The sequence below is a fragment of the Phodopus roborovskii genome, unplaced genomic scaffold, assembly GCF_943737965.1.
Source record: "Phodopus roborovskii unplaced genomic scaffold, PHOROB, whole genome shotgun sequence".
NCBI lineage: Eukaryota > Metazoa > Chordata > Mammalia > Rodentia > Cricetidae > Phodopus > Phodopus roborovskii.
Genome location: NW_026126418.1, coordinates 53771792 through 53784173, shown reverse-complemented (window position 1 = coordinate 53784173; position 12382 = coordinate 53771792). Strand labels below are relative to the sequence as shown.

General features: G+C 42.5%; 1 protein-coding gene across 1 annotated transcript in view; it reads left to right on the top strand.

Annotated features, from left to right (window-relative positions):
* Kif5c (kinesin family member 5C) overlaps positions 1-12382 on the top strand; it is a 151513-nt gene that overhangs the window by 56204 nt on the left and 82927 nt on the right. Inside the window, exons 4-7 of the mRNA XM_051184720.1 lie at positions 5661-5765; positions 9961-10009; positions 10283-10338; positions 11129-11216. Of these exons, the coding sequence (XP_051040677.1) occupies positions 5661-5765; positions 9961-10009; positions 10283-10338; positions 11129-11216 (298 nt within the window). The remainder of the gene's footprint in view (positions 1-5660; positions 5766-9960; positions 10010-10282; positions 10339-11128; positions 11217-12382) is intronic.

Sequence of the window (12382 nt, the reverse complement as noted above, 5' to 3'; positions counted from 1 at the left end):
TGTATGAATGTGTAACTTTAATTACTGGCAGTCTTTAAAAGTAGGTGAGTTCACACAATTCTAATTTTTTCATAGTTCTGGTTTTTCCATTTTCTTAGATTGAACACTGGTGATTTTATAGCGCTGGGTGAATTTTAGGATAGCAGAAACTGCATTTTCCTAGAGAAGGAATCTTCATTGTCTTATTTATCTTTGTGGTCTTTTTTTCTTTTCTTTATTTTCAATGCTTGGTCTAGAACTCAGGGCCTTATGCATCCTAAGCAAATGTTTTACTACTGAGCCATGCTCCTAGCCCTTGTCTGTCTCCTTATTAATGTGTGTGGTTGTCACTGAGAAGAGGTCACATAAAGTATTTATAAAAACAGTACTGGTGTGATGGCTGTTTCCACCCGTGTACATGGTAGGTTCTCCTATAGGCCCCAGTGCACTTTGCCCACAACCAGAGTGAATGTGAACTGATACACACCTTCTGATGTGAACTGGTGTGCACCTTCTGATGTGAACTGGTGTGTACATTCTGATGTGAACTGGTGTGTACATTCTTTGTGTGCCAGCACTGAAAGGGATGGCCCTCTCAGGCTTTGTCTGTAGAGCTTGGTAGCTTCAGACTGTCTTCTCAATGGCAACCCTTTCTTGCCTCCTTTCCTGGTTTTTACTGGTACTCCCAAAGGCTTTGGTGCTGCATAATTCATCCAGAGGCTAGGCCTACCTGACAGGTGAGGAGAGGCAAAACTGCTTAGTTATTCCATGAAACAGCACTGAGCAAATTTGGAGAATTCAGCTTACCAGCAGCAGGGTAGGATGAATCCTTAATCCTCCAAGCTAGGGTTTTTTCATTTATGAATCCCTCCTGGGAACAGCAGTGAGACGGCTGCTGCAGAATAGGTTTAGCTCATGAATCATTCCTATTGAAGAGGAGATTTCAAAGGCATAAGGCTAAAATCTTCAGAGCTCTGATGTTCTGGGCACTGGATTGAGTGTGGGCTGGGATGCTGGGGGATCTCATTTCCGTGGTGTTGACTTTCTTTTGCCCATTTTGCCGAAGACAAGTGCAAATTAAAGAAACACAGCCTCACCAGGACTCTTGCCCAAACATGGGTTATGTTAGCCAGTTGTCTCCACATCTCACACCCCCAGCAGTACATTACAGAAGACTGGGCTTCCTGTCTCCACTCTCCACTTGGCTCCCTCATCTGTCTCTCTCTTAAGAGCCCCCAGACCCTTGATGTTGCAGGCACTAACAACGTTTCATTGCATACTTTCCCAGCCCCACTTTTTCTGAAGATGGAGGACAGAGGATGGAAGGAGGAGAGAACATGTTCCCAAAAGGGAATCCATCAATTTTTAGGTTTTTGGAAAATTAAAAGGTATATGTAACATGAAAGGAAAAACCTTCACTACTTAAAATCTCCAAGCTATTAGGGAATGTTTATAAGAGTTTTAGGATTCATTTATCATTGAGAGATGCATTTGCTAAATGTCAGAAATGTAAAAATTGTAGACATTAAGGGAGACTGCCCTGAAAAGGAAGACTCTGGAAAAAAGTGGCTGGGTGTAGGCAATTGGGAAGGGGTGTGCTGGTCCTTCAGTGCTGGTGTGGGGACACTTTGTAAAATGAGATTGTCTGGAGCCTTTGGTGCCTTTGCAATATAAACTCAACTCTTGGGGAACACGAGAGGAACTGGATTCCACACTGATCTAATCTGAGGTCCCTAAATGCTGTCACCTTTGCATAGTTGTCAATTGTCATGAGTTACTTCTTTGTTGTGACTTCTGCCTGGAAGGAGTTGGCTGAACCTTTTCCCTGTCATCCAGCGCCCATGATGAATTCTGTTCTTTTGTGGGTGCTGGCAGACTGGAGGAATGTAGGGGGTCTGCTAAGCCGAGACCAGAGCTAAGGGGCTGCTGCAAGCTGCAGTCATAGACTGCAGGAAACAGAAATTCAGGACCCTGGAATGGAATTAAATAAGAATGCTCTGCAGGATTTAAGTCTCCTAAAAGGAGGATTCTATATATTCAGAATTCTACACAGGATCCTTCTGAGGCATTCAGGAAGGATGTTAGTTCCCTGAGGGACAGACTGTCACATTTTAAAGCAGTTTTTTTTTTTTTTTTAAGTATTTTAATCCCCTTATTTTGGGCCTGGCATCCAGTGGTGTTGCCTTTATCTTCTGTTAAAGAGAGTAACACATAATCCTCCATAAAATTGGAAAGATTAGCCTCTCATGATGTTGCATTTAAGGGGGATTTTCAGTAAAATAGGACCCACTGGATAATACTAGTCCCAAGGACAGTAGGCACCATCATGGACTTGTCAGGAGAATATGCAGGTTCATAGAGAGGATGGTGAGTGCTGGCTGCAGACAGGCAGAGGGTAGGAGCGGACTCATTGCTTGAACCCTGCCTGATGCTTGCAAGGGCTGTTGCTTGGTTTGTGCCCTCAGTGGGCCTCTTCAGCACACCTGTGAGGTGGCTGGGGATACCTTGTGGGTTTCCTTCTGTTCAGAGGGTTATCTGGAGACCGTAGGAAGCATAGTCTTTCTGGCCACCTTGTAAACCAGACTAATGATTCCTGACAAAATCAAGAGTGTATGTGCTCACACACACTGCAGGCCTCTGCCTTTCCCTTCTATGGTGTTTGAGGAAGCTGTGGGTGTCATCGAGGCCACTGGCAGAGAACAAAAGGAGTCTTGTTGTGTGCCCAGCGGGCTGTGTTTTCTTTCTCCTCTGTACCTGCTCCTAGAAGGCTATATTCAGTTTCTGAAGACAGTCCTGCAGAACATAGCTATAAAATGTTTGCTCCCTTGGAGGAGTAACAGATAGCAGCTCACTTCTTTGTACTGTGCCCCTTATCCCTGAACCAGACTACACTTTGGCTGTCTTTGGTAGGGCATGCTTGGTCTCGGTTCCTGCTTTTGCTGTTGCTAGCCCACCCCTGCTGCCCGCAGCCTCTGTTCAGCCTAGATCTCAATCATTCCATACAGTCTGGGGGCTCCCAGGGAAGCCGTCTCAGCTGCAAGGGCCTTCATGTTCACTGAATTCACCTCTGTTCATTGTCTAATGACCATGTTGTGTCTGTGCATGTGTTTCATCTGGAAGCAGTTAACTTGGAAACAGTAAGATCTTTATATACTCACAGACAGACAGATAGACACACACACACACACACACAGATTCTTACACGCACTTTTATCACACAAAGAGAGTATAGACACAGGCACAACATACTTATGCAACAGCACTCCACATATTCATATATATATATATATATATATATATATATATATATATATATATATCACATACACATTCCATATTCACCACACAGACAGAACATATACCATACAGATATCCTTCACATATGTGCATCACAAACATATACATTATACCCCCATATATACACATATATACATACTTATAAATCTCTCTTTGTGCTGCCCCATAAAAAAGAGATACCATAATAGAGGGAGCTGTTAGAGAAATCTGGCACTAGGGAAATGTTCAGAGATCTACAAGAATGATCCCAACCAACAATCTAAGCAATAGTGGAGAGGCCTTAAATGCCCTTCCCTGATAATGAGATTGATGACTACCTTATATGCCATCCTAGAGCCTTCATCAATAGCTGATGGAAGCAGAAGCAGACACCCACAGCTAAACACTGAGTTGAACTCCTGGAATCCAGTTGCAGAGAGGGTGAAGTGATGAGCAAAGGGGTCAATAACAGGCTGGTGAAACCCACAGAAACAGCTGACCCGAACAAGGGGAAGCTCATGGATCCCAGATGGATAGCTGAGAAACCAGCATAAGACCAACTCAGACCCCCTGAACGTGTGTCTCAGGAGGCCTGGGATGTCTATGGGGCCTTTGGTAGTGGATCAGTATTTATCCCTAGTATACGAATGGACTTTGGGAGCCCATTCCACATAGAGGGATATTCTCTCAGTCTAGACACGTGGGGGAGGGTCTAGGCCCTGCTCCAAATGATATGATAGACTTTGAAGACTCCCCATGGAAGGCTTCACCCTCCCTGGGGAACAGAAAGGGATGGGATGGTGATTGGGAGGGACAGGGGAGGAGGAGAGGGTGAGGGAACTGGGATTGACATGTAAAACAAGCTTGTTTCAAATTTAAATAAAAATGTTACCATAGGAAAAAATGAAGTATGTGACAGAAACCTGGGGGAAATGTTTTTCAGTCTTTAAAAATGTGAACTTACTACATGATCAAGAAATTTCAAGGGTGTGCTCAAGAGAAATTGAAAATGTATGTCCATATGATAGTTTATATACTTATGATTTTTAAAGGACTAAATTTTTAATGACTAAAAAAAAAACCCACATATCTCAGGTATATCACACCCTCCCATATACCACACATAATTCCACCTACACATACACACTGGCCATATAATATTTAATATTATATATATGCATCCACTCCCTGCCCAGGGTTACTTGGGCAGGCTAATTTTAAGTGAGGGATCAATACAAGATGATCTGTTGGAAGAGAACTATCTATGAAAATACATTTGAATCAGTTTTAATGACTTTTAGATGACTGGTTATTCTTCCCTTGTTTAGACCACTGAGAAGAATCTAAAGGGTTATCATGGATTATTCAAGAGCCCTGGAGGTTTGGGCAGAAAAGATTTTTGATTGACTGAATGAGGCAGTGAAATTTAACTGGAAGGAAATCTGTCTTTTTATTATAGGAATCCTTTTGGATGGTGGTGTCTGCAGTGCATGGCCATTGTCTGTTTTGCTTGTGTTTATGATGGACTTATGTGATTTAAGTGTGATGAAGATTTGAAACCCAAGTCTCAGTTATTTGGTGCTGTTTTCCTAAGATAACATGCCTCTCTCTCCCCATTCCCTCTAATAAGGAGTGGTCCAGAGCTTCCTACATCCTGAGCCATTGTGGCATCTTTTGAGAGTCTTCATAGTGGAAAAAGAAATTCTGGGCATTAAAAGTAGATTTAGTAATGTTCAAAGAGAGTATTTATCCTTCTATCTCTCTGCCTGCTAGGTAGAATGAATAAAAGTGGTAAAAAAAAAAAATTCAGGCTGAGAATGATAGATTTCAAAAAGAAATCAATGAAATGGATTTTCTTGGCTGGTCTTTAGAAATTTTTGAACAATGATTAATTATCCATTCTCACGGTGAGTTTATTCAGGATTAGCTTACCTGGACGTATTGGTTATGGTGTATTTGTAAATATTACAAGTGAAACTAAATCATGCTCCTTTCCTCTCCTACCTTCCTCCTTTTCACACGCTCAACAGCTTGTGTGCATTTGGATTTGCAAGGGAGGGGAGAGGGTGGGCTGACATACAGCCAGGACAGCCCTCTGCTGGATACAAAGGGGAATGCATTGAGTACTCAGGTGGATCCCAAAGGGAGCCACATATGTGGCTGCTTCCTGTTTTGTGGGTTCTGCTTAAGAAGCTCTGGGTTGAACTGGGACTAATGCCCATTTCAAGTCTTCCCCTTCCATCATTCTAGAAACTTCTGTTTGTTGTACAGTACCCAAACAAAACATGATCCACAAAATCAACTTGGGTTTTATGGATTTAACAACATTATTTGAGAAAGGATGACTTCTGTTCTTCTTTCTCAACACTCCTTTGACTGCCCGTGTCTGTCTTTTTCATTCATAGGGGAAGTTGCACGATCCTCAACTTATGGGCATTATACCGAGGATTGCCCATGATATCTTTGATCACATCTATTCCATGGATGAGAACCTGGAATTTCACATCAAGGTAAGTGCTTTTAACTAAGAACAAGACAGGACTCTAGGTCCTTGGTCTCCCTCCTTTCAGATAGATATAAAAGATGTTCTTTTTTTCACTCGAGTGTCATTCTGTGGGAAGCAGACCCTACCCGTACTGTTAATGATTTAGGTCAGTACCAAACTTTTGGAATGGTTTGCTTGAAATAGCAACATAAAGAAAGCATAAGTCCCCTCTAGGATTGAATCATCTTACTTATTAATCCTGGACTCTCCCCATTTCCTATTAGTTTCGGAAGACAGGCCAGGAATATGACTGTGTATGTATAGGTTGGGACACCATTCTCCAGTATGAAGTCCATGGAATCAATTGTGTTACCATAGGGGAGCTGCCAGAGGAAAGCATCATATGGCCAGTGGAACTTCTGCTGTTGAGCAGTGCTAAACTTCTACAAGTTCACAAGCTGTCTTGAATAATATGACTCTCAAACAGAATGCACACTCTGCACTTCCCGGCATAGTGACTCGTTGAGAAATGTTGGGAGGGAGTTGTCTTATCCTTTCCCTTCTTCCTCCTTGTTATTATTTTAATCCAGAACCACTAATCTTGTTTAAAGTTTGAATTGAAAGGGAGACTTCTACTCTATTATTTTAGTCATTAAGTCATAAAATTTGAATTTCTTTGTAAAATACAGAAGGGTTACTTGTTCAAGTAGAGAGACATGTCATAGGTGGAGACTGTTTGGCTGATGTGGGAAGACTGTGGAGATCAGGGAATTCCCCGGGTTTCCCATTCTTTTTAAAGTTAAAAAAATGAGATATAGTTCATATGGCATAAAATTAATCCTTTAAAAACATTATTTTGTGTAGTTTCCTATAGTGTCCAAATTGTATAGTCATCATCCTTATCCTAAATCTTTACAATTTCCTCCACCCCTGAAACAAACTGTACCTTCTATCCCTGTTCGTTAACACTTAACTCTGATTGTGGACTACCTCTGTTTGGCTGGGAGGGCCTTGAGCATCATGGCAGCCCCTTGTTGAATATTTCTAATACTGCATTCTACTGGGAAGGGATGACTGGCCAACCTAGAGCAGTCCCTGCCCTGCTTTTGTGCTCCCAGATCCACACTGTCTGGTTCTCCTTCTTTGTGACTAGAGATGTTGAAGGCTTAGAGCTGAGTGGATCAGTGCTCTCTAAAGCCTGACCGTCAGTACCCGTGATCCAGTTGGTTAGTCACGAGGAAGCGGAAGCTCAGACATAGACCCTAGCAGCAAACTGATACTTAGCAACTTTTTCGTTGTATTAGACTTTTTTCCTGGGCTGGTAAGGTGGCTCAGTGGGTAAACACATTTGCTGCTAAGCCCAACAGTCCAAGTTTAATCTCTGAGCACCACATTCGGAAAAGGACAATTGACTCCCAGAAGTCATTCTCCACATGTGTAGCCTGGCTCAGGCCCTTCCCACCCCCACAGAAAAGAAACAAATGCAGCAATCAAACATTTCCAACCTCTCCCCTTATTTATTTCTACAACAGACTGTTCCTAAATTTACATTCCAAAAGGCCATTGCTGGCTGTTTGCCCAATTATGAATTGCATCCAGCATGCCCTCACGTGTCCCTGTGCTGTGAAAACTTGCTTCTGTCCCTTAGCAGGCTTCCTGATGTCTGAGGCTACAGAGCTTGTTGCTTTGATGGGCTCAAGATTTAGAGGCTTAGTGCTTCTTTAAGGCTGTTTACGCTGACACACTTTAAACTACTACAGAGGTCTTAAGTGATAATCCTGAATAAGATGTTAAACCAATTACTGCCCTGAACTAGTGTCTTGTGTCAGAATCTTATTATGATTAAGAACGGTGCTGGCTTGAAATGGTGGGGGAGGGGAAGAATATTTCCTCCATCTCTAGTGTTTGGTCTTACCGTGCAGTTCCCATTGTGCATTTCTTAGTTGAATTTGCTTTCCTACTAATAAGAATTGTAAGTGGACTAGTTAGCTGTGTGAACTCTGGGTTCTGAACTTATCTGCTAACAGGCTAAACCAAAAGAGGCCCTACCAAGACAGTGCTCAAAATTTGCTTCTTAATGCATCCCACGAAGGCTTTGAATGTTATTTCTGATCATGTTCTTATTCACCACCAAGCAATGCCTATGGTGTTCCTTCCGCCTGGTCTCACAAAGCATTCAAAATAACACAATGAATTTTGACACCTCACAAAAGCAGAAATTAATAAATCAAAATTCCATTTTCACTTGTATTAAATATGAACAGGAATTTAATTGCCAGCCTTGGCAGTACATGGTTCATGACTACGTTTTAGATGTAATTCATTTTCTTTGTAATTTGTGGAAGTATAATCACACATTTAGGATCTCCAAAGTTGAGGGTGAATATGATCAAAATGCATAATGTGAATGCATGAAAAATATTAAGTTAACAAAAAATCTCAGAGATAGTGGGAAATCTTAATGGCAGTCAATCATGGACTGGAATAGGCTGGCACCAGAATGGGGCTGGCTGCTGGCAAGGCCTGGTTAGAGGTGACTAAAATTGGGCTTGAGGACTGGATAATGGGAATATGCTAACTTGAAAGACTAGAGAGAACAGTTAGGGGATGGCTTAGCTCAGTGGTAGAGTACAAGCCTTGCATATGTTATGTCCTGGGTTCAAGGCCCAAGAAAACCTCTAGCCAACCAGAACAAATTATCAAAAACAAAGAGCTGGGAGCAGGGAGACTTCTGACTGCCAGATAGGAGTTTCCAGAAGAGATGGAATGAGGAGTTGGGCACATGAACAGGCAGGTGTACAGATATCCAGGAGTAGGCACCATGGATTTCAAAGCAAGGATCTTAAAGCTGCCTGGAACTGGGAAGAGGGTGGTTCCAGATGGTGGCACATGAGAGACAATGAGCTGTGGTTAAGCTGGGACAGACATTAGTGTGAGGGCCAAGGAGTCTTCACATTCTGAAAATTAGTGGTAGGGTTTGTCTAGTCCTGATTTCACCTGGGTAGGCAGAACCCAGCTTTCCAATAGTCATGATCATGGCTGGCCTAACAAAGGGACATATCCCGAGAAATCTGTAAGATAATTTTATCATTCTGTAAGCATCATAGATAACTTATGCTAAACAAGGAGTCTGCGATATAACTTGGATAGTATGATCTTATGGGACTGCTACCACATATGTGGTCTCTAATGTTATTATGTAGCCCACGTCTATATTTTTCTTCTGCCTGTTTTCTTACTTGTATTTCAAAGATGCTTATGAGTTTTGGGGGAAGTTCTTCTGGCAGGAAAGTGTGCAAAATCCTGGAGAGGATTTTTCACCCATTAAAGACTAATGGCTTCATTTGCCAATGAGGAGATTGAAGCTATGTGTACATTAAATTCCTCAGAATTCATTTTTAGTTTAAGAATTTCATTACTTTAGCTATCAGATGAGTCACCTGGGAATTTAGAAGCTGATTTCTGGGTTCTAGTATCTGAGACTGTGTTCTGGTACCATTGCAGTAATTTTCAGGGCTCTGTGGTTCTGTAGCAGATGTTGATATAAGTGGGCTGGACTAAGGCTTGAGAATCATTATTTAGAAGGCTTCCTTTCCCTAAAAGTCTAATCATCTTTTGTTTGTTTGGTATTTTTGTTTGTTTTGTTGGTTTTTGAGAAAGAGTATTACTCTGTAGTCCTGGCTGGTCTTAGATTCATGATGGTCCTCTTGCTCAGCCTTCAGTAGTTCTCTCCCAGGTATCTTCCTGAGCCCCTGTAATCCCAAGTATCCTTAGCTTGTCCTTGCTTCCTTGTTAATGTGTAAGCTATGTTCCCATGGATCTGATAAAGCTGTGGCAGCATGCAATCAGCTGAGGTCTATACGAACATCATTGGTTTAGGATGCTTTCTCTTTTGGCTATTACCTTGCATGGACATTTACTTGGTGTTCAGTTAAGGTGGAACTTAGGTCCTCTTCTAAGAGTCTGTCTAGCACATGAGTGGAGCCCAGACAAGCCAAAAGCGTGGAGCTCCTGAGTTGTGCATATTCGACAGATGTATAGTCATACTGAGCAAGCTGGAGGAATCCATGAGGGTTGGCTGCAGCTCTGTGCTCAGGACTCTGAACTTCACTTGGTGCCCCCTTTTCTCAGCCACAGCAAAAGCTTTCATGAGTTTAATAGAGATGCTTTTGAAATGTGGTATGGTACTTCTATTTCAATTTCATTTTCTCCTTAATTAGGTTTCCTATTTTGAGATCTACTTGGACAAAATAAGGGACTTGCTTGACGGTAAGTTCCACCTGATTGCAGGTGTGTATGTTCTGTAATTGAAGTCCAGGGGGGTTAAGATGAGTTAGGAGGGCACCTCAGCCTGGACAGCTGATGCAAATGTAGAGAGATATTTGCCTTTAGGCCCTGTGTTCTTCTCAGCTACATCTTAAACTTGAAAATTATGGAAGGATTAGACTTGCCTATCTTCTTTAAGCATTGCAATTGTTCTTACAATATGGGGTCTTTAACTTCCCTTTTCTTCTTTGTGTGTCATCATTTTTGTCATTACAGTGTCTAAGACCAACTTAGCTGTTCATGAAGATAAAAACAGAGTCCCCTATGTAAAGGTATGAGAAGAGTTGGGGGTGATGCCGCTAAATTCTTCCTAGTCACTGTTCAAGTAACTATTACTTAAGAGTCATAAAGAATATCCAAAAGGCATTGTTAACTGTGAGCCCTATTCTATAATATTGATCTGATGCAAAAAGCAACATTTGGCTTCTCCAACTGTAGCTTTCCTGCTTGTAAATTATTTTTATTATTTTTTGGTGCTGGGGATCTAATCCAGTGCTTCCTGTATAAGCTATGAATTATCATACCCAGCCTTCTTTAGGACAGCTGTTATTTAAGAATTAGTACTTAGTATTGTTTACTTTAAAGAGGTTTGGGGATTGAATGCAATGGTTTATGCTTGTACCTCACAGAAGTCTAGTTTTGTAGCATCATTTGTACTCTGTTGTTGACTGAAATGGTAAATACTGATCAAAGGTGAGGAAATACAGTCTCAAGTCTTCTCCTCTATAGATTTTCTCCTTTTATTTTCTGCCTCCTGAAAAGTATTGCTGCAGGGTATGAACGTGAACATGATCTTAAAAAGCATTTCCTCCAGCTTTACATCTAGTTTTCCCAGGGCTAGCTCATCTCTTTAATGTAGAATCCAAGCCCCGGGCAAGGAGGAAACACTGTGGGCCAACATCACACCCTTTCTGTTTACCTGTACCATTGAGGGGGGAAGGAAGAAAGGAGGAAGGAAGGAAGGAAGGAAGGAAGGAAGGAAGGAAGGAAGGAGCTGCTCTAAAATGCTGTTGTTTTCGAATTGTTGGAGTGGCCAACCTGACTTGCTTTTGGCTCTTGCAGGGGTGCACTGAGAGGTTTGTGTCAAGCCCTGAGGAGGTAATGGATGTGATAGATGAGGGCAAAGCAAACCGACACGTGGCTGTGACAAGTAAGTGCTGTGGTGATGTTTATGCTGTCACATAGTATCCTAATATCTACCCTCTGTTCAGGATGGCTGGGTGATGAGGCATATGTGATGCTTGCACGGGAAGGCATCAGAGAGCTGTGACCAGACAGATCCTGGCCCATGTGTAGTGCGAGTGCGTGCAATAGTCTGAGGTTTTGAAGTGCTGGGTAAGATTCCTTGGTGTCTGATAACAGGTTTAAAAAAAATCCAAGCTAATAAATTCATATCAAACACAAGGAAAAACTACTGGGCTTCTTCCTTTGCAGAAGGAGAGTAAATGCAAAGAGGAGTCACAGCAGAGCTGGCAGCTTCCAAGAAATCCCTCCAGCACACTCTGAATAGTAGACACGCTCTCAGAAGCAGGCAGCATCTGCACCTGTGTCACGAATCCTTGTATTGGAGCAGCAGTGGCTCTTTAAAAAGACCAGGGCTATCCTTTCCGGAGAGCTGTGGATATGGCAGTATCAGTTCACACAGAGCTGGAGGAACTAAGAATTTCTAGTTTGGAGGAGAAAGAGGATGTGTGAGCAGTGCAGTGTCCTCCTGGGTTCTGATGTGGAGAAAGATGTGATTTGTTGCAGGGACTAAGGAGGCAGGCTTGACCAAGTGCCAGCACTCCCCAACAGCTACCCCAGGTGAAGCATGCTGCCGGGAAAGGGAGCCAGCTACTGTAGAGAAGAGACCAGTAAAGGACTGGTCTAGACTCTTTCAGCAGCTGGTCTCAGGCTCCTCTGTGGATGGGTTCCAGGAGTGTGATCCAGAACTGAAACTCAGCCTCTTCTCTGCCCCATAGCTTGTCACATGATGCTCATGAATGTGGCAGTTTTCAGAGCTGACGTAGGCTTGCATCCAGTTTAGGAAAACACTGAGTTTCTCTGTTCTGCCTGAATCTCGCATGTACACACCATAACTCTCTCACTGTGTTTCTTAAGCTGTCAGTCATGAATTATTCACGGTGTCTCAGAGTTGGCTGCCAGCTTCGGAGCTGAGGTTCTACAGTGTTTCTAGTGTTGCTATCATTCTGTCAAGGTGTCTCCCACATTATTTACTCGTGAGAGTGTGTGCTCATGTGTGCCTGTGTGTAAATGCACATGTGGAAGTTAGAAGACAACTTCAGGGAGTGGGTTCTCCCTAACATGTGGGCCTTG